The sequence below is a fragment of the Zootoca vivipara genome, chromosome 6 (assembly GCF_963506605.1).
Source record: "Zootoca vivipara chromosome 6, rZooViv1.1, whole genome shotgun sequence".
NCBI lineage: Eukaryota > Metazoa > Chordata > Lepidosauria > Squamata > Lacertidae > Zootoca > Zootoca vivipara.
This window is the reverse complement of record NC_083281.1, coordinates 43,004,193-43,025,473: the sequence shown is the minus strand read 5'-3', so window position 1 is coordinate 43,025,473 and position 21,281 is coordinate 43,004,193. Positions and strand designations below refer to the sequence as shown.

The following is a 21,281-nucleotide window of genomic DNA, read 5'->3' as shown; positions in this document are numbered from 1 at the left end:
CGTGGGCGGAGACCTAAGCTCCGCCTTTAAAAGGAGACTAGACCTGCCAGCAAGCAGCCTTCCGATTGGCGGTGGCGTTGTCCAGGCAACGGGGCCGCTGCCGTCGTAGCAGCAGCCGCAACCAGAGTCGCAGCCACAGCTTGTCTCCTGGACGGAAGCCCGGCCGAGTGCGGGTCCTGCGGCCATGTCGCTGAGGACGCTGCCGTTGCTCGTCCTCAACCTGGGCGGGGAGATGCTCTACATCGTGGACCAGCGGCTGCGCGCGCAAAGCATCCCGGGAGACAAGGCGCGCCAAGGTCTGGGAGGGGCCCCACCTATACCGCTCTCTCTCACACACACCCGCACACCCCTTTCCTCTCCGGCTGCAACGCGGGGCGAGGGTGTCATTTAACAGGGTGGCGGTGCTGGTGTGATTGAGTTCTTCATAATTCGGGTTGGGAGGGGCGAGTGGCACGACGAGGGCCCGACCCTGCCCGAAGCTGTGAGGACCATTTTTGGGCAACGCGCATCTGCTGCCTTCCCGAACATGAGTCTCCTCCAGATGTTTTGGACTACGACCGAATGGTGCTGGGCCCAATGAGAGCTGTAGCCCCAAACATCTGGAGGCCACCAAATTAGGGAAGGCCACATTTTAAAAGGGCAAAGGATGTCAATCAGCTCAACCAAAGGCCTGTTTAAAAAGGAACGTTATTGCCTGGTGCCTAAAGGTGTTTAATGAAGGCGCCAGGCGCACTTCCCTGGGGAGAGCATTCCACAGACAGGGAGCCACTGCAGAGAAGGCCAGTTCTCGTGTTGCCACCCTCTGGACCTTTTGAGGAGGGCTGTACATTTCCCAATGCCTGTTGAGGTAGGCAAATCAAGTACAGCTGATCATAAGTACAGTTAGAGCAGGGGTGACCCTCCAGTTGTTGTCAGACTGCAATCCCCATGAGCCCCAGCCAACATGACAATTGGTCTGGGAGGATGGGAGTTGTAGTCCTGCGACATCTGGAGGGCCACAGGTTCCCCAGCCATGAGTTAGAGGGAGTTGAAAGGTGGCTGTTCTCCAACCATCTCCCAGTGCAAAGCCAAGCTTTTATTGTGAATGTGTAGAGAGTCCCTTATTTCCTAGTCACTGTAGAAGACATCTCTCCAGTCTTGTTCCAAGAGCTGGGAGAAGGTCTTGCCTTAAAAACCCCCAAGTATGAGTGTTGGGGCTCTGTAACCAGAGATAATTCTCTACACAATCCATGAGCCATTCAAGAAATTGCTTCCTTGCACAAACTAACTTTCTCAATTTCCAGAGCTTGGCAACTGTTAATTCCACACTCTCCGGAATCCCCATATCAGACAATTTCCTTGTAGCTTTAATTTTGAACTCTTACAGTACATCATTTATTTAATGGCTCTTACATGCCTTTAGTTCCAGCCAAGGTGGCCTACCTAGAGCAGCTTTTCAGAGGAATGTACTTCCCCCAGTCACAGATTACAACCTCCTGGGTGACTTAAATATTCTGACCAAGCAATTTTATACAATAATAAAATGATGTTGAATGTGAAACAACCTTTATAAAGTCCTGCCACCATATCTGAATGCCAACCTGTGCAGACAGTTTTAAGTTCTATGTCTTAAAGTGACTAGTAGCCCTGTTAGGATCAACATTTCTGAAGACATTGCCACATTAGTAGTACCTGGGAACATTGAGAGGGCAGAATATTTCCACATGGTGAGCTGAATGCTGGAAATGTTTAGCATTCTAATGGAATTCTCTAGAAATAAGTCCTATGCAGGATTCCACAATTTCCTTTGCCATAGTATGCCACTACCCATTAGTGAACATGTCAAGACCCTTCCCTTCCACTTGGAGCTGCAGTCATGCTACACTTTGGAGTCCCTCAGAGCATTTTGGAAGAACAGCATATTTCATGGACAATCCCCCTGCCATTTCAAGGTTGGGGGGAAGGTTTGTCTGATCTGATTCCTAGGTATTTGAAGAATAGCTTTGCTGCTTCTTGGGCATGAGCATATAGGGCTAGCATTGAAAGGTGAATGTTGCTCCTGATGTACAAGGTGCCCGCAACTTACACAAATTTAACTTATGTGCATTCAGCTTTACACACGGGGGGGGGGGGGTTAAAAATAAAGGGGACAGGCATCCAGGAAAAAGGTGTTTGGCATTCCCACCTGCCATTGTACCCAATATATTTTGACTATACATGATTTTGATTTTAGATGTGATCCCTGGAACATAACCCTCATGTACGTTGAGGGCATACTGTACTAGAAACAGACCATTGAAAAGAAATGTAAAAGAAAAAGTAATAATGTAAGTCATGGTTGACATACAGATGCGGGTGAACAGGACTAGAAAAAGATTTCCGTTCTCTAGGCACCAGCATCAAATCCTATAATATACTAATTCTACTGCAGAAACACTTAAAATTCCAAGCTACTGATATGCATGTGTTTAAATCTTGGGCTGGTAAATAGCATGAGTTCAGTTCGCCATACAGCTTACTGGACAAGTGGCTGAACTGAAGAGTAAAGGTGGGAAACAAATCTTGTTATGTTCTTGTTTATCCAGCATGCATGTATCATATTTTTTCTACCCTGCAGACTTAAGTATGGGGCAATGGCTTTGTACAGATTACATTTGCTCAGAAGTATTGGAGTTGCTCTAGCACAGTAACTCATCTATGTGGATCTGAGGATGCTCGGCAGTCAGCACAGTCATTTTGAGCAGTTAGTGCAATTAATTCTGTTGTATCTCATTTGTTTGAAGTGAATGCTCCACATCAAGACTGTGCAGCTGTTGCAATACTTTGCCTTTTCACCAAATTTTATGCTGGGAAAATAAGCCTCTTTCCCCCACAATGTGTGGAGTGAGATTACAGAAGTGCCATAGGTCCATTTTAATAATGCCTATATATCACCCCAACCCTCACATTGTGGCTTTTTTTTTTTTGCCACTTTAAAATATTAGTTGAAAGCTCTCCTCTCATTTGCTTTGCAGCTCTAATACAGCAGGCTACTAAATACTGTTGGATTCTTTTTTTACTTATTTCCCCTTTTTCATCCTGCTTGTCAGTTTGTTGTTCTTAGTACTTGACCCGTCATTTTTTCTGTTTTATGCTTCGTGTAGATGAATGGACTGATGTGGACAGGAGACGAGGTACTGTAACATTTTTAGCCCCCTGCACAAAGAGGTTTTTTTTTCCACTGAGATTCCAAACTATGCATGCACAGTATCTTTTGGGATGCTATTGGAAGATCCCTTCAGACCAGCAGCATTATATTTATGGAGCTTGGGTGACTGACAACATTATGTACCACATTTATAGCAAATCCTGGAAGAAATTCATTGAACCCTCATTGGTCAATTCTTATGACTTTAGTTTAAGTAACTTATAGTAGTGTTGGCATGCTGGGCAACTGTTAGGAACCTGGGAAGATGCCTTGTACGGAGTCAGACTATTGGTGCATCTAGCTCAGTATTGTCCTCACTGATTCGCAGCGGCTCTCCAGAATTTCAGGCAGGGGTCTCTCCCAGCCCTACATGGAGATGGGGGATTGAACCTGGCTTGCAAGATAGATTGCCTGTTATTTGACTCTGGTCACATATTGTCAAATATTTCAAGAATACCATTGTGAATATGGCAATTTGTCATTATTATTATTTATTTGATTAGGTTATCATTTGTTAGCAGGGGCAGGCACAGGGGGTTGCTTGCTAGTGACAAACTCCACATCAAAACACTTTCCACAGGCTACCTTCTTTAACAGGCAGTTCCAAACAGGAGCAGGAGCAGTCATTGATGAGTAAAGTGTCAAACTAGGACTAGGAAGACCCAGATTCAGATCCTCACTCAGCCAAGAAAGACATCAGGCAATTGTGGTTAAGTCACACACAGGTCTATTGTGAGAACACACTGAGGGATGGGCAGACTGCCCTCCGTTTCTGGAGAAGAAGCCAAAATAAATATGTATTAAATATAAATCATTTATTCCCCTTTTTAAAGTAAAGGTTTTCTAATTTTATTGTCATTAGTATGAGTATCAAATCGGTTGATGATTGTCATCTTGCTTTAATATTAATGCTTTGAAAATACTTGACCATTATTTGACAATATTGGATTATTCAATTGACCAAGTCTTTTTTTTTACCCATCAACCGCCACAACCCTCATCTGCCTTCTGTCTAACTGAAAATGGCGACATACAGAGTTGAAAGATTTTGCCTATAGCTGCACAGGAACGAAGAACAAACCATAAATGCAATAGACTGTCAAAGTGCACCTATGTATTAGGATGTGCTTTTAAAACCTATGAACTGCCTACAGTCCTTCTGTGTATTGATTGCAGTGATTTTATTTTATTTCTCTAACAAAATTTATATACCGATTGTAAATGAAACCTCTAAGCGGAACCTCTAATGGTGGTGAACTCCTGTAAAAACTTGACTGATTAATGACTAATATTTTGACTGACAGCATTTTTAGTGGCATGTTGTACATACACACAGCTGCATAGTGTTCCCAGCGGCTTCAACACTTCTGTAGCGGGTGTAATTGACGAACAAGTGAATGCTTGACTAGGGCTTTCTGCATTTTAAAAACAGGCAGTAATGATCCTGAAACATAAAAATAATTCACGACTGCCTTGGAAATAAACTTATTGGAAAAGTCATCTTAGGTCAACTGATTGCTGAACATCTCTGTTGGCAAAGGAGCAGCTGTACAAGCATACTATGAGCAGAGTGTATCCAGTGGTTCTTGCTCTCTTCCTGCCGTACTGCAGAATTAGTCACCAGTTCTCTGTCTTGAACTTCATCTTTTAATCCACAACTTTCCTCATTAAATCCCAAAATTTGCCGCTGCTTTAGTATGTCATTATTGCATATCTTTAGATTGCATCATGCTTTTCTGCATCATGCTTTATATCTGGAATGGGTGAGCTGAAAAAACCAGGTGTGTTTCCCCCCCCCCCCCAAGTAAACTGTGTAACCAAACATAACCCCCAAATGCTACAAAGTCTCTGTTTCTATTGCTCAGATACATAGCAGTCTGCAGGTAAATAAGGAAAAGAGGGAATGAGGGAGTCTGTGGTTTTTTAAAATGCTGTTTTGTGGCTGAATTTTAGCCCACCTGCATTTGCCTGTGTGTCACAGGAGGCCAGACCAGTGGATTTGATATGGAGGAATTGTTAACCACCTTTGGCTAATGGCTACCCTAAATGCTGTGTATAGCGACTGTACTAGGTAATCGTAATTGTTGGTGGCTTAATAAACCAAGCTGTTTAGGAGTGAAAAAGAAAATAAAAAAGCAATTCCACCACAGGATTTTGGTGTGGATCGTAGAACAATACAGGATTTTTCCACTTTCATTTCTAACCCAAAGTTTAGTCACTCAGTTGGCACTAAACACTCTGTGCCACCCTGAGGATTGAGAGGAAAATTGGCTGGTAGGCATCCTAATCTTCTACCACCCCTATATTTTGGGACAGTGATGCAATGTACTATCTCATTCAGTTACACGAATACAGTACAAAATGTCAGAGGTCACTATTTGGTGTGATCATGTTTCTATCCAATTCCAAACTACTAGAGAATTTTCCTGGCTGGGGCTGACAGAGAAGCACAGAAGCAGAACTCTGTCAAACCTCTTTAGAAGCATACACTTAGGGAGAGTTTACTACAGCTTCATTAAGGATTGCGTCGGAGCGGGTCAAGAGAGAATTGCATCACTAAAAGCTCTGCTTATCCATCCCAGTCTCTCTGTGCTTAGCAACACCTGCTGGATACTAGATTGAACAATTGCTGCTACTTAGCACAAGGGAGAATGAAAATGGGAGCTAGAAAAGACTTTGTGACTGGGCATAGACTCTCAGTATTTTAGAGTTGGAAAGGACACCAAGGCAGATGGCCCATCCAACCTCTGTTTAAAAACTTCCAGCGAAGGCATAGAGAACCAGAAGAAGAGTTTGCCGTTGTCCACTTCCACCAGGGAGTGTGAGGAGGGGACAGTACTGGGAAACAGATCAGGATCGAAACCTTTTAATCTCAGACTTTATTGGTATCCACATGAATATGGTTTCTGTAGCAGCTAGGACCCATACAGGAAACTGTATTTAATTTCAGCTTGACTAGGAAGATCCCAGGCACCTAAGATCTGGTGTTGATAAATGGAGAATTATGACATTTTGATGAAATATTTTAACCTTTTCTCTGTACACAGGTACACAGTCACTTCTAAGACTGGTTTTTACAGCGATTCTCTCCATTGTTAAAGACTATTTACAGGGCCAAATAACAGTTTCTTAGTAGTAGGGCTACCTATTATGGTACTGTACATGAGAGATTCTTTGTAGCCAACTCTGCTTGCACACTACTGAGTATTGAGTGTAAAAGAAATAACATCTAGTGCTTGAGTATTACTGGTGTAGTACCTCTGGCAATAGTAACCCTGACCACTACATCTGAATATTGTTTCAATTCTTTTATGTACTTCTCAGTATTTGGTTGCGGTTATCAGCCCAACTAACTGCAAATGACTAAACAATGGGGGACAGGGTGTTGTGATTCTCTTCTACCTCAATTTACTTACCATGGATTCAGGAGCCTCTATAAAATGTTTGCAGAAGAAAAAGAACGGATGCAGTTTGCAAATGCAAAAGGAGACAAATTGTTTCATATTACCATAATCTGCTGCTCTACTCTTGGAATTTATTGAAATTGGAAACAGTTTCAATGAGGGCAACCGTGTCTCACTACTAAGAAAAGAAAACATTTCCAGATCCTGTATCTCTACTAGCACTGGTGAATTCACTGGTAACAAAGGCTGGGAACGGCTTCTGTGCAAGTTTCCTTGAACTGAAGGGGATTTGGAGAGGATCACAGCCTTGCACAGAAGACATTTGTGGGGCATGGTGTGTTTCAGTTGGAGAGTGGCCTTTGCAAGTCCCTCCTCGGCTATAACTGTGTGTGTCTTCCTGTGAAACAAAAGCAAAGCCGATCCATTTGTGATATATTTGAATCTTTTGTCTTTTCAGTTATGAATGACATCATAGGGGGTATATTCAATAAAAAGTTTATGGACGAGCTGTTTAAGCCACAGGAGCTCTATTCCAGGAAGGCCCTGAGGACAGTTTTTGAGCGTCTGGTTCATGCCTCAATCATGAGACTGAATGCACCCAGTATGGATAAGGTGAGGATGAAACTTTCTGTTTCCCCCAATGTCTTATGGAGAATTCAGGTAATTCTCTTATCAACAAGTGCTGTCATCAAATGAAACTAGGATTCTCACACTAACATTCAGGAAAGATTGAGGGATAAAGGAAAGTGATAGCTGAATCAGGGGAGAATGACAGCTTAGATAGACAAGGGATCTGAAGGCGATGAAACAGCAGTGACAACTAGAGCAAGATCAAGACAGGTCTAACCAAGTTCAGGCTCATAGTAGAGTGGCTTGCAGAATAAAATCCAGCCAACTGCACAAGAAGACAGCTGATTAATATCTAATAAGGCTCAGCCTGGGCTCTGTGATTTAACTAATTCCAGTTTCCTTACTTTGTAGCTCTACGATCTAATGACCATGGCATTCAAGTACCAAGTTCTACTCTGCCCTCGGCCCAAAGACATTTTACTCATCACTTTCAACCACCTGGATGCTATCAAAGATTTCATTTACGAAGCACCCAAAACTCTGGCTCAGGTTGATGCAACCTTTAGGAAACTCATTGATGTAAGAGCACACCATACCTTTTAGATTCCATTCAAATGTATGTACAACTACAGGAAAAAATGATACGAAGGCAAAACATATTGGAGCATGCCCTCATATTGGTTTTCTACTGTGTAGTGTGCTCCCCCTTCAAGCTGCTGCACTGTAAGTCTGGAAATTTCACCAGTGAAAGCAGAAATAAGACAACAGTAAAATACAATGCAAGTACAGTGTGTCTAGTTTCCAGGGTTATATCAGTGTTGCAGTACTGATATTATAAAACATTTAAAAAGTAACAAAAGTTTTGAAATGGATTCGTGATTTCATAAAACAAGTATGTTTTACTGGGGGTTAGATTTCTATTTAAGAAGTTTTACTGGAATCTGGGAGACCTGGTTTAAAATCCCAGCAGCAACTAAATAACCACTGGGGTGTCCTCAGGGAAAGTTGCTCTTTCTCAGTTGCCTGTCACCAAAATGGAAATAATCTTCTGCCCACAGTTATGAGGATGCATGAAGCACTTAAACATCCATGTGAATCATACACTTGAATAATGCTAAAGCAGCAGCAAGGATTTATTCTGGTTTTCTTCCGCAGACATACGGCTCTCTCTCTGCTGGCGAACTTCAGCTCATCCGGCAGACATTGCTCATCTTCTTCCAGGACATACACATCAGGGTGGGTGGCTTTTTCATTTTTACACATCAGTCTAGGAGGTTGTGATAGTAGAGCAAGGGTCCCTGGGTGAAGTTGCATGATGTGATACTGGAATAAGGAGGTGTTAGGCAGAAATTCTTTCTAAACAAGACTGTTTTACAGACAAAGCTTTGTGCTTCTTCCACAGGTTTCCATCCTACTCAAAGATAAAGTACAGAACTCAAATGGCCATTTTGTACTGCCAACCTCTGGTCCAGTTCCCTGGGGAACAGAGGTTCCAGGGCTCATCAGGTGAATCTTAGACCTCTCTACCTTGCACCCTGCTTTTTCCATGTAGCCACTAGATAGATCAGCTGCACCTAGTTAACCATCTATTCCAATCTTAAGGAGAATCCCTAGTTCCAGGCTGCATGGGTCATCTGACTGAGACAAACCTGTTGGGAGTAGAGGAAAGAGGGTACCTTAAGCCAGCAAATTCCCCTTTATTAACTATCCCAGCTGTTCTATGAGATAGAGGGTTATTCTTCCTTGTTCACAAAAGCACTAGAAGTCACCACAGTGCTTCAATTTTGCAATTTTCAGACTTTTCAACAGTAAAGGGGATGAGATTAAGAGGACTGAGTTCGTCAGTGGTGGAAATTACCACCTTCCATATCGAGAAGGCTCATTCGACCTCTATGGAGACAGAGTAATCAAATTGGGAACAAACATGTAAGCCATGGAATGCAAAGCCACATTTCAGTTGGGGGCTTTCTGCAGTTTTCCTTTGTGTCTACTATAAGCCTTTACCAATTGCCTCTAGATACAGCATCAGCCGGCCTGTAGAGACAGACATGTCGGGGGCAGCCAAAAATTTGGCATCTCATGTAAAGGTCAGTATCTTTAGTCTACCCTCTTAATCAACCTTTCCCAACTTGGTGCCTCCAGATGTTCTTGGATTATAGTTCCCAACAGCTCCAAACAGCCAGTGATTAGGGGTTGTGAGATTTATAGACCAAAATATCTGGAGGAGAGCAGTTGAAGAGGGCTGCTCTTAAGTAGAAAGTGCAGGAAACCGCTTTACTACCTAAATGTTTTCTGTTTCAGATTAGGATCCTGTATCCTTTACTAATATAATCAGTCCTTCTCTCTAGATGCCATTTTGTTCAGACAGAGCCTCATTTATCATATCTTTTCAACTTGGAGTTTCTTTTTCTGGCCTTCTCTTTTGATAAGGTTGTGTCTGTTGCTGAATGCAACTTCTATAAGCCAGAGTAGGTGTTTGAGGGCTGAGAGATTATTGGGGGCAGAGAGTACTTTGCGCCAAGGCCACAAATAAACATCTCCTCCCGGTGATTTCCAGAGCAAGAGAGAGATCTTTAGATGCCTATTTAATTATGAATTTCACACCAAAATATATCCCAGTAATTCATATTCTGTAAATTGCATGCTGCCATTAATTCTGTGGAGATAACTGATAACCTGTGGGGCAATGAGCTGACTTTTTAGATTATTCTATAAGTTATTTTATGATGTGTGCATGAGTTGTATCCAATGCTAATCATACTCAAAGAAGGATTGTTGAAATCAACAATCATGCCTATCTCAGGCACATTAATTTCCATGCCAGAACATACTCGGCTACAACCATATATGCTCTTTTATGTCCCAATTTCAAAGACGTCAGTTGCAAAGCTGCTTTCAACCAAGATGCCAGAGCACTAGCAGACCGCTTTGTTGCCACGTTTATAGTGCTAGGAGGCCACAACCCTTGTAAACAACGCTCTTCCAATAGTGCCATTGGTTGCCTCTCCATGTAACAGACCCACTCTTGTTCCATGTAGGAGACCACTGCTCCAAACCCTCTGGCTAAAGAAGAGCTGAACTTCTTGGCCAGACTCATGGGAAGCCTGGACATCAAGAAGCCCCTTGGCAACGAGGCTGGTTTCCGGCTGAATCTCTTCACCACAGATGAGGAGGAAGAGTATGATCAGTCTCACTTGCTTTATTGGTGGTGTGGGTGAGATTTGGCCGTTCAGCCATCTAGTTAAATCAATCTGTGGGTGAGAGGCGCGTACTGAAGCCCTTGCATACCCCCCCTTCCTTTTGGGAACCTTTGCTGCAGAACCTTCTTTAATTAGTACAAGTTTTGCAGAAAAGGCTCATCAGATGCAGCAACAGGGAGCATTTGTCAGGGAATTGCTATTCCTTAAAAATTCAAACAAGTGAGGTATGTGAAAAGCTGCTAGAGGCATTACAGCTTACCAAACAGATTTCATTTGTAGCATTCTATCTGCAAATGAATAGCATTTAATCATGGCTGGTTTAGTTGAGATTCCTTCACCACAGGGGGTTGGACTAGATGACTCTCATCTCACCTTCCAACTCTACAATTCTGTGACAGTTCTTTATTCTTTTCCTCAAGACATGCTGCACTGACCCGCCCAGAGGAATTATTGTATCAAGTTATCAACATACAAGCAGACAAGGTATGCAGTCATTGCCCCCTAGCCTCTCATTTTGAGGGTAAGCTGAATAGTTTTCGAACTAAATGAAGGTACATTTGGCGAAGGATATTTTTATCGATGTTTATTGCTATGTTACTTCCAGAAAATAACAAAATAGGTGAGGAACTTTTGGGGGGGGGTAATTTTAGTTGGGCATGCAACCATTTAAGTTTCACAGAACTCTTGACTGCACGGCAGAATCTCTGCTCTGCCTCTGTTGTGTTCTGTTCATCAGCCTGCATAAAAGATGAAAAGAAGATAATGGTTCATTCTGAATGCCCCACACATGGGGAGTGTGGGAGAGAGAACCCACCACGTTCCGTGAACATAATCAAGAAAAACCTTGCTGAATCTGAACATGAGCCTCTCTATCCTAGCATACTGTTTCGAACAGTGTCTGGTCAGAAATTGGCAGAACGAAAGCATTCCAGTGATACTGCATGTTGGATCATGTGCTGCCTTTGAAAACAGAAGTTCTATAGAGCCAGTGATAACTTGTGCTTTTTGATGAATTTGTCTAGTTTCCTTCTTTTTGCTTTTAATATTTATTATTGGTAATCATAAAAACAGTCTAGTACCCTACTGAAGCCAGCTTGACCAGTAGCCATTGCCACATCTTGTGGTAGTGAGTTTCATATGAGGTGTGTGTCGCATACCTGGAACTTGGTGTTTGAGAACCAAGAATGCTTTTTGCTGCCCTCACAGCAGTCAAAGCTCCTTTTGATTTCCAGAGGAACATTTTGATGCTCTTAAAATCAAAACTAGAGTGTTTTGTTGCTTCCGGCAACTGAGGTTAAATTGATTTTTTTATAGCTGGTCACTGAAAATAAAGTATTGAATTGTCAAATTTATGATTTATGTTCTCCCGTAAGTAGCTTCTTGCAGTAAATTGACTCTTTTAAATAGGACCCTCAACGGAATGAGGAGCTGGCTCGCATCATGGGAGAGTTCGATGTCGCAGAAGAACCAAAGGAGAGGATCAGCAAGGGTGCTGACTTGTTGGCAATGATGGATGAGCTGGATGCTGAGCATGAATGCAAGTCTCTCCCATCTTGAGGAGGAGAGCACCTGGCATCAACCTGCTGTAGAACAGAGCAGTTACCAAGGCCATCCATTTTTGTTGGGTCAGTAAGGCTGGATGTTGCTTAGATGTGTTTGACCAATTCTGTCTCTGGCTTTGGTGAAATGGGTGATGGTCAAATAGCAGCTTCATTCCTGTGCTAATAAGGACCTAGATTGTGCCTTCCAGGGTTAGAAGCTGGAGCATCTGGAAAGAAAGTGGGCATTTATGTCCTGTGTGCATACACAGATTCCCTCTATAGGCTTCCTAATCCAAGGTCCAAACTGTGTTATACCACTAGTTAAGTTTGTGAGTGTGTTATAAGACAAGCAGAAAGACCAGTTCCTTCATTTTGTTTATGGGGACCAAGTTTTCAATGGTGTTGCAACCAAGGTCTTTTTAGCTGCAGCAATAAAGACCAGAAACAAGATGTCGTTTTGCCTTTTTTATCACTTACCTTTTAGGGCTCTCTCCACCCCACCTGTCCTGTAATAACCCACATGTCCAGAAGTTTACTCATAAGCAAATCACCCTCTGTTCAGTAGGGTTTCCTCCCAGTAAGTGTGCAAAGGATTGCAAACTCTGAAAATTACTCAAATCCCCATAGACATACATTGACAGAGGAAACAACACTCTAACTAGGGTTGCCACTATTTACCATATTTCCCTAGATCAGCCTGGTGCCCACCAGGTATTGCTGGATTACAGCTGGGGCTGGTGGAAGTTGTAGTCCAACAGCATCTGAAGGGCACCAGGTTTGTGAAGGCTGCCCTAGATGCCTCTCCCACTGATGAATTTCTGCTGCTTTTGCAGCTGTTAACAACTCAGCAGCCCTATTGGCAAAAACCTTGACAATTCTGATTGTGGGACAGCATGGTTTAAGTATTGTTGGCATCCATCTGTCTCAGGAGACAGTGAAGGAGTGTGCCTTTGGGGGTGAAGCTAATCTATTCGATGGTTGCAGCACCTGCCGTGGCTGTTGAGACTAATACAAGAGAGTCATTTTGTTGCAGCTGGGTCAGATACACCATGGCGTTTCTTCTCTCTACAATCTTCCAAATGGTCTTTCCTCCTCTGGTCACTGCTATGGATACACAACCTGACTGCCTATCTCCAGGCACTCCAGTGTTCTGCAAGGTATTCCCACACAGTGGGGTTAATGCTGCCAGCCTTGATGTCACGTTTGCAGGCATCTTTGTAACACAGAGTTGGTTGACCCAACAGGCCTGGTGCCTGAAGCCATTTTCCCATAGAGCATGTCCCTGATGATCCTGCTATCTTCCATTCTGTGCGTGACCAAGCCAACATAGATGTCGCTGAGATATGAGTGCAAACATGCTGGGAATATGGACTTGGGACAGCACCGCTTTGTTTGAAACTCTGTCTTACCATGTGATACCCAAAAGCTTCCTGACACAGCGCACATGGAAGGCGGTGAGTCGCTCCTGACAATTCTAAGTTGTCCATCACTCACTAGTGTGCTCAACACACGTATGGTAGACCTTTATCTTTGTATGGGATGTTAGCATCACATTGTCATAGCTGCATTGCCAATACGCTTGTCCAGCTCAGCATTGATGGAGACTGCTGGTTATGGTGAAATCCAGGTAGACAAAAAAGTCTACCATCTCAAGCATGTAGTCACCAGTGCAAATGCATGGAGTGCTGGCGACGTCCTGACCCAGGATGTTTGTCATCAGGCTGATGGAACTGCCTGCAGGTTTGGTAAAATGGTTGATGAGTCTCTGTAGAGCTGAAGCATTCATATTAAGTGAGTTTACATAGGACTCCCAAATAGATTCTAGAGACTAGGTAAAGGTAAAGGGACCCCTGACCGTTAGGTCCAGTCGCGGATGACTCTGGGGTTACAACTCTCAGGTTGCAGTGCTCATCTCGCTTTACTGGCCGAGGGAGCCGGCGTACAGCTTCTGGGCCATGCGGCCAGCATGACTAAGCCGCTTTCTGGCGAACCAGAGCAGCACACAGAAACGCCGTTTACCTTCCCATCGGAGTGGTACCTATTTATCTACTTGCAATGCCTGCTTTCAAACTGCTAGGTTGGCAGGAGCAGGGACTGAGCAACGGGAGCACACCCTATCACGGGGATTCGAACCGTGGGCAAGCCCTAGGCTCTGTGGTTTAACCCACAGCACCACCCGACTAGATCTAGCCTATTTGTACAGAACAAAAGCTGCTCATTGGAGAAGATACAGTAGTTCTACTTTTATTATCAGCTAATTATAAATCCATTACCACCATTAAAGAATAGTGTATAAAAACTATATGCGTTCATTTAAAACATTTTATATTTGAAAAATACAGTTTAACACACAGTTCGTCGTGTACAGTACTTAACTAAATCTTCCATCTTTACTGGGCAGGAAGCATCACCCTGCACAACAAGGGTTTCTCCAAAATACTTGATTGCAGCCTGATGTTACTGTGAATGATTCGTAAAATCACACCCGGATACCGGCAATTCTGAGCATGCTTAGTTGAGAGTTAAGGCGGCTTTGAGCTGGAGCAGAGGAGCCCATCAACACCGCCGAAACTTTATAAATTCTCCAGCTTTTAGGTGGCTTCTTCGCGTCACTTTCAGGGCGGAAAGCGAATCTCCGAGCGCATCAGATACGGGCGGAAGCAACGAAGCAATCACAAGCCAGCTTTCTCCTCCCGCACCTCGAACCCCGCCTTTCTTTCCATTCTGGCCAATGGGGCTGTTTCACTTTCTTCCGGTTGGGTTTAGAACCGGCGAATGAGGAGCGAAGTCTCTGATTAAACCGCCTGTAGATTACGCACGCGTGCTTCTGGTTTTGCGCTAGGCGAGGAGGCGGGAGATCCAAGCAAGGTAGGCGAGCGGAGCCTCCGCTGCGCGCACCTCTTCTGCACGGGACCCCATTCGGGTCAGGAACCGCCACGAGCTGCCCTTTCCCCTTCCCTGGCTTTCCCTGCGAATCGAAAGGCCGGAGAGCGAGAATTAGGCAGCCAGGAGCAGGCCTAGGGGGCATGGGCGTAGCCAGATTTTTTGTTATGGGGATCAGGCCTTTTGTTAGCTAACTGAGGTTCTGCCCCCCCCCGCAATTATATTTTTATTTATTTTTATTGAAGGGGGCAGCTGCGCCTACCTGCCCTCCTTGGCTACACCCATGCCAGGGGGGCTCATGCTGGGGACCCCTAGCATGAGCCGCTGGGTCTACTTCTCCTCCTGCCTGCTTGATTTCTGCTCCCACAGGATTTCCTGCGGCCCAGCAGGCGGCCCCATGAGTGGATCAGGCCCTCTTCCCCACTAACAGGCCACCTGCTTGGTGGGAGGGACCCTTTGGGCCACTTGGAAGTTGTTTTACAGAAGAACATCAGAAGTTGTTTTACTAAAGAACAGCCTTGCTGCAGCTAGATTGAGACATAGGGGGCCGGCCAATCTAGCCCAGTGTCCTCATCTCACAGTGGCCAAACAGATGCCCCCAATGGGAAAACCCCAGAGCAGGAACTGAGGGCAATAGCAGCACACACACACCCTCCTGCTGTTTCCAGCAGCTGGCGTTAAGAAACACTTCTGCCTCACACTGTGGAGGCAGAGCCTGGCCTCCATCATGGCTAGGAAGCATTGACAACCTTATCCGTGGATTTGCCCAAACCTTTTTTTTAAAGGCTTCCAGGTTTGAGGGTTCTTCTCTGTGTATGTATTTGCCCAAAGCACTTATGGGTCACGGCTGTGACTGTACTCATTGGCTAAAAACAGAAAGGCAGGCTCATATCACAAAGCAATAGCTTAAAATAGTGATTGCTTCAAATGCCCACATATTTTACTTCCTCGCTTTCCTTCTACAAGTGCTAATTCAATTTAATCAATCAAATTCAATTTAAAAAACAGAGAGAGAGAGAGAGAGAGAGAAAGCTCAAGAGTCTGGACCCAGTGTAACAGTACTGTACTGTATTCCTCTCTCAGTGGCACCGACACCAGGTCTACCATTTATTTATTTTCATTTGTACTAAACTTACTACCGGTAGTTGCTTGTCACCAAACAGGTCTTGCAGCAACTTACACTGGAGCACATATACATAAATACATTATGGGAAAGAGAAACAATTCAGCTTTCTCACTATTTTACTGCTGCTCCTTCCAAGTGAGAATGTTTGGTTGCTGAGCAGTTGGCCTCTGGGCATGTGCAGATTCTTTGGGACAGATGATAGATCATGGGCTTTTGATTCTTACTGCCTGGCTGCTAAGGAGAGGCCAACCAACACACACAGTTCTGTACTGAAGCTTGCCTTTAGAGATCCTGCAGAGCCTCAGTTTGGGTTTTGAGGTTTCACCTGTGCACTCTCCAAGCAAAACGAACAAGAACTGTGATTCTAAAAGTCATGAGCCAAATTCCATGCTTAGCACAGTGCAAGCACAGACCTGTGCTCTATATAGCACAAGAGAAAGCGATGAATGGGGCTAACTCACTGAACTCTCTTCTTCCTCCTGTTTCTGTTCCAGCCATCAGGTGGTGCCACGCCATGGAGATCAGCCACTCCGTGAAGGAGCGCACCATCTCGGAGAACAGCCTTGTCATCCTGCTGCAGGGCCTCCATGGACACGTCACCACTGTGGAGCTGCGGGATGAGAGCAAGGCTGTCGGCCGCATCACCAACGTTGACGCCTTCATGAACATCCGCCTGTCCGAGGCGACGTTCACTGATCGGTGTGGCCATTCCACCTGGCTGGATGATCTGTTTGTGACGGGAAGGAACGTCCGCTATGTCCACATCCCTGATGACATGGACATCACAACCACCATTGAGAAACAGCTGCAGCTCATTCACAGAGTTCGCACTTTTGGTGGCCGAGACAGGGGCAGGAAGGAGTTCCTTAAGCAGAGCTACAAATGAGTGGGCTAGTCCCCTGGATTTGCCATGTGCCCCAAACTCAGCCTGACATTGCTTGTACTCCTGATGAAGAAGCACATTTTTCTGGACTGAGATTAGAAGTGACCTGTAGACAACCCTCCCTGATTTTACTAGATGCCTTCCTTGGCTCCACTTCCTGAGTTCAAGAGTTCACCAAACTTTTCTATAGAAAGGGGAAGTGGGCATTAGGTCCCTTTGTAATAATAAGTTAGAATATAACTGACCTTAGCAACAAATAGGATTCTTGCTTTCTGTGGACTAATACTCTCTTCACCCTCTTCAGCCTTTGTTTCCCACCCCAAATAAACTCTTTACAAAATTTTAAGATCCACTTTCCTTTTACAAACTGTTTCTCACCAGACCAACCAGCAGCTTTTTGTACGTTCAATATCCTCAGATCATCCCTCTTTAACCAGGACTTGCAGGCTGAGAAAACTACCAGTAGCAGCTGAGCCGAGGTTAAATTACAAATGAGAGAGCACTCAGTCCTTGTGCAGAGCTTGACATTTATTTATTTACATTTATATCTCACCTTTCTGCCAAGGAGCTCAAGGTGGCATATACAGTTCTCTTCCCCCATTTCATCCCCACAACAGCCCTGTGAGGTAGGTTAGGCTGAAGAAGTGACTGGCCCAATGTCATGGCTGAGTGAGGATTTGAACCCTGGTCCCCCAGGTCCTAGTCCAGCGTTAATCGCTACACCACGCTGGCTCTAGAACCTCAATAATGCAATATGAACATGTACTAATAATATCAGGAACTTGGTCTATCTTGCCTAGCCTTTTCCACTCTGGTGCCCTCCAGAGGCTGGACTACAGTTCACATCATCCCTGCCTATTGCTCCTGCTGGGTGGGACTAATGGGAGTTGTAGGAGTCTGATTTAGCCCAGTGCTGACTAATGGTGGTCGTTTTCCAAAGCCTTGGGCAGAGAAAGCTTTCTTAGTTCTGCTGCATCACATCTTTCCAGTAGGAGATGCCCAAGAATTGCAAAGTATAAACCCCTGTCATTGAGCCCTTCTGCCACTCATCCTCTTGTTTGATCTGAAGTTGCATCTGACAGAGTGCATTCAGTTCATAATACAGCTGCTGGGCATCGTCTCTTTGTGCCAGAAGCACATGTGTAGTCTAATGCCTTCTCTTCTGAAAATAATGAAAGAGGGCAGCTGCAGCCTTACTAACATCCCATAACTGTTGCTCAGTTCCCCCTTGCGTTTCACCCATGGGCATTACCTAGTTGAACTGGCAGCCCCACTCCAAAGTGGGCAGCAGGTACAGTAGTACCTCGGTTTAAATACACAATTGGTTCCAGCGTACTTAACCTGAAGCGAACTTTCCCATTGAAAGTAATGGAAAGTGGATTAATCCGTTCCAGACGGGTCTGCGGAGTACTTAAACTGAAAGTACTCAAAGCGAAGCGTACTTAAACCGAGGTATGACTGTACTATGAGGCAGGTTGCTGCTAACTGGCTCTTTTGTTATGAGAGAATAGTTTGACCATGGATAAGCAATGCCTGGGGATTGTCCTGGCTCTCGACTGGATGAGGAACTAGAACTCTCAACACCATTCCTTCCAAAGGTTTTAATGCATAAGTCAGTTTGGTACAGAACTCGGGTTACAAGGCGCAGAGTAAGCAGGTACATCAGAGGCTATGGGACCAGTGGTGCTAAATGTCTGATTTCTAAATGTCTGTCTGTAACATGGGGGGACAACTAACATCACCCCTCTGGATTTCAGTGGTCAAGCTGGAATATAACAGTTCAGGCTTCAGGTATTTTAGGCCCAAGTTGCTCAAGGCTTTGTATATCAATGCCAGAACAATGTCAAAGAGCAGTCCCCCACCCAGTGTTATTGTCTGGACACAACCGATCAAGTATGAGTGGAACCACTAATACAGTGTCTCCATCACCCATCCCACTCAGGTGATCCAGTAGGTTACCATGGCCAATGCTATCTAAAGCTGCTGAGATATCAAGCAGTTGTAACAGGGCCATGCATCACCATATTTCTCCCATTACAGGTCATCCATGAAGGTGACCAAGGCCAATTCATTCCCGAAACCAGGCCTAAACCCAGACTGAAGTGTATCCTGATAACCAGTGTCATCCAGGAACACTTGCAGTTCTGCAGCTTCACCATCTTCCCCACAAAAGAGGCACTGTATTGGCAACAGGCCAACACAGTTATTTCACACCATTTAGTTCAGCTACTCTAGGCAGATGACAGAGCAGCATCCCCTCCTTCCTCCAGCAGGCATTGAAAGCTGCTCTTCCTGCCAAGTCTGCTGACTTGCCTAGCACATGTTGAGGGGTAACTGGCACAGGAGAGGAGCTGGATTTCAATGCCTTTGGGCTGATGATTCAGAGCTTTCCAGGGCCCCTGAGGACACAGCAGACAGCCTGCCTGTCTGCACCAGCTTTGCTTTACTTCCCCAAATCTTACAGCCCAAAAGAGTTAATGTTCGTGTGTGGATCAATCTTAAAGTGTGCTGAATGGTGCAGCAATGTGGGCCCCACAGCTACCCTTTCACCCCATTGCATGCACGTGACTCATCTGTATTACAGGGAATGAACACGGCCCCTTCACCTGATGGAGCAGGTGCAAGTTTACAAAGTGAATCAAAGGCTGTGCAGAGGCTGCCCGGCACATGTTGGTGTGTGTGTCTGGTAAAAAAGTGGCATATTGGCCACATCACATTAAGGAGCCAATGAGGGCCACGGAATTCTCTGTGCTCCATATTTGCTATGCTAGATTGGACATACTGAACCGTCTCCCGACTTTCTGCTTGCAGCTACATGTATTTTGAGAGTCTCTAGTCAGACTGCACATATATGGCATTTGTTTTTATTTTGCATTTATATTGCACCTTTTCCACTATGGAGCTCAAGGTGCTTACATGGTTCTCCCTTTCCTCATTTAATCCCCACAACAACCCTGTGAGGTAGGTTAGGTTGAGAGTAAGTGACTGGCCCAAGGTCACCCAGTGAGCTTCATGGCCGAGTGGGGATTCGAACCCTGGTTTCTCATGTCCTAGTCCAACGCTAACCAGCACACCACCACTGGCTCATAATTCAGGATTCTTGGCTGCTGCAACAACTTCTAGAAAAAGTAATTTCTATCCACTTCAGTTAGCACTAGACAAAGCGTGGGAAGCGCCTGGCTTTATTTCTAAACGGTGCTGAGTACCCCTTCCAATGATCGCAGGAGGGAGTTGCACACCCAGAACACAGAGCTGTTTGCAGAAAGAGTCTCCAAATCTGGCAGCGTGCTCAAGTCAGGTTTGGTGACTGCAGCCCCACTTCCCCTAATGCCGGCAGTATTGTGGAAGACTAACACTCTTTTGTTACCTCCCTGGAGTCTGTTGTTTGCACAAGTGGCAGTTGAGGCTCCCATAGAGTGAGTCATGCTTGCATGATGCAAGTGCTCAACTGAGAGAGAGCTGCTGTTTGTCCTTCCTCCTCCTGCCCCCACCACCCAAGCATGACTCACCAGGAGCAGTTACAAAAGTGGCTGAGGGTTGCTCTGGGTTACTTGCTTGTCACCATTTATTAAAAAACTAGTTAAGAGATATGGCAATTTGAGGCTGCCAAATAAGGAGCAAGCAAAGGCCCCATCAATATTTTTTTACTGCATTTGTTGCCCACCTTTTTTTCTCCAAGGAGCTGAAGGTGGTGTAAAGGACATGGTTCTCGTCATTTAATCCCCACAACAACCCCCTAAGGTAGGTGAGGCTGAGAGGTAGTGATTTGCTGAAGGTCACACAATGAGCTTCATGGCTAAGTGGGGATTTGAACCCTGATCTACCAGGGTGTTGTACCAGACTAGGATCATGGAGACCAGGGTTCAAATCCCTACTCGACCATAAAACATGTGCGCCGCCTTGAGCGTCTGAGAGGAAAAGGTGGGAAGATAAGAGTTATAAAAATAAATAAATAATAAAGCCCCTTTTCCTTCTAGGAGCAGAGCTGGTGGAAAGGCCGGGCCAGGTTTCTCATGTGTTTTGCTTTTTTAATAAACGGAATAATTAATTATATTTAAACACGTTGCTCCGAGAGAGAAATACTGTAATACAGAATTAGTTACAGGTGGGTAGCCGTGTTGGTCTGAGTCGAAGCAAAATAAAAAAATTCCTTCAGTAGCACCTTAAAGACCAACTAAGTTTATATTTTGGTATGAGCTTTCGTGTGCATGCACACTATTAATCACACTGTGTATCTGAAGAAGTGTGCATGCACACGAAAGCTCATACCAAAATATAAACTTAGTTGGTCTTTAAGGTGCTACTGAAGGAATTTTTTTATTGTAATACAGAATGATTGATATAGTCCATCTGGCATTTAAAGTGACGTCAGCCGGAGCCTGCCAATCATACCTTGCGCCGGCCTTTCATTCGCCCTCGAGTAGGTGAGGGGCGGGGCTGATTTCGCACCGAAGGGAGGGGTGCGGGCCTCTCGAGCTCACCAATCCTGTACCGGCACTCCCCGCCTA

General features: G+C 44.8%; 2 protein-coding genes across 2 annotated transcripts; both read left to right on the top strand.

Moving 5' to 3' along the window:
- The first annotated feature begins 70 nt into the window (after positions 1-70).
- Positions 71-12,329, top strand: OSCP1 (organic solute carrier partner 1). Its single transcript, XM_035120389.2, has 10 exons — positions 71-296; positions 7,028-7,182; positions 7,552-7,719; positions 8,296-8,376; positions 8,543-8,646; positions 8,938-9,066; positions 9,158-9,227; positions 10,179-10,318; positions 10,760-10,823; positions 11,748-12,329. The coding sequence occupies exons 1-10, from the start codon at positions 185-187 to the stop codon at positions 11,895-11,897; spliced, it is 1,173 nt and encodes a 390-aa protein (XP_034976280.1). The 5' UTR covers positions 71-184; the 3' UTR covers positions 11,898-12,329.
- A 2,138-nt stretch (positions 12,330-14,467) lies between these two features.
- On the top strand, positions 14,468-17,447 carry LSM10 (LSM10, U7 small nuclear RNA associated). Its single transcript, XM_035119868.2, has 2 exons — positions 14,468-14,749; positions 16,385-17,447. Exon 2 carries the CDS (start codon positions 16,405-16,407, stop codon positions 16,774-16,776), a length of 372 nt encoding a protein of 123 aa, XP_034975759.1. The 5' UTR covers positions 14,468-14,749; positions 16,385-16,404; the 3' UTR covers positions 16,777-17,447.
- The last annotated feature ends 3,834 nt before the right edge of the window (positions 17,448-21,281 follow it).

What these genes read in the sequence shown, in the direction of transcription:
- LSM10 (XM_035119868.2), top strand. Translation starts at nt 16,405, where the DNA reads ATGGAGATCAGCCACTCCGTGAAGGAGCGCACCATCTCGGAGAACAGC.
- OSCP1 (XM_035120389.2), top strand. Translation starts at nt 185, where the DNA reads ATGTCGCTGAGGACGCTGCCGTTGCTCGTCCTCAACCTGGGCGGGGAG. An exon ending in ATGCACCCAGTATGGATAAG is followed by an intron (nt 7,183 to 7,551) that starts GTGAGGATGAAA and finishes CTTACTTTGTAG; the next exon opens with CTCTACGATCTAATGACCAT. An exon ending in TCAACATACAAGCAGACAAG is followed by an intron (nt 10,824 to 11,747) that starts GTATGCAGTCAT and finishes TCTTTTAAATAG; the next exon opens with GACCCTCAACGGAATGAGGA.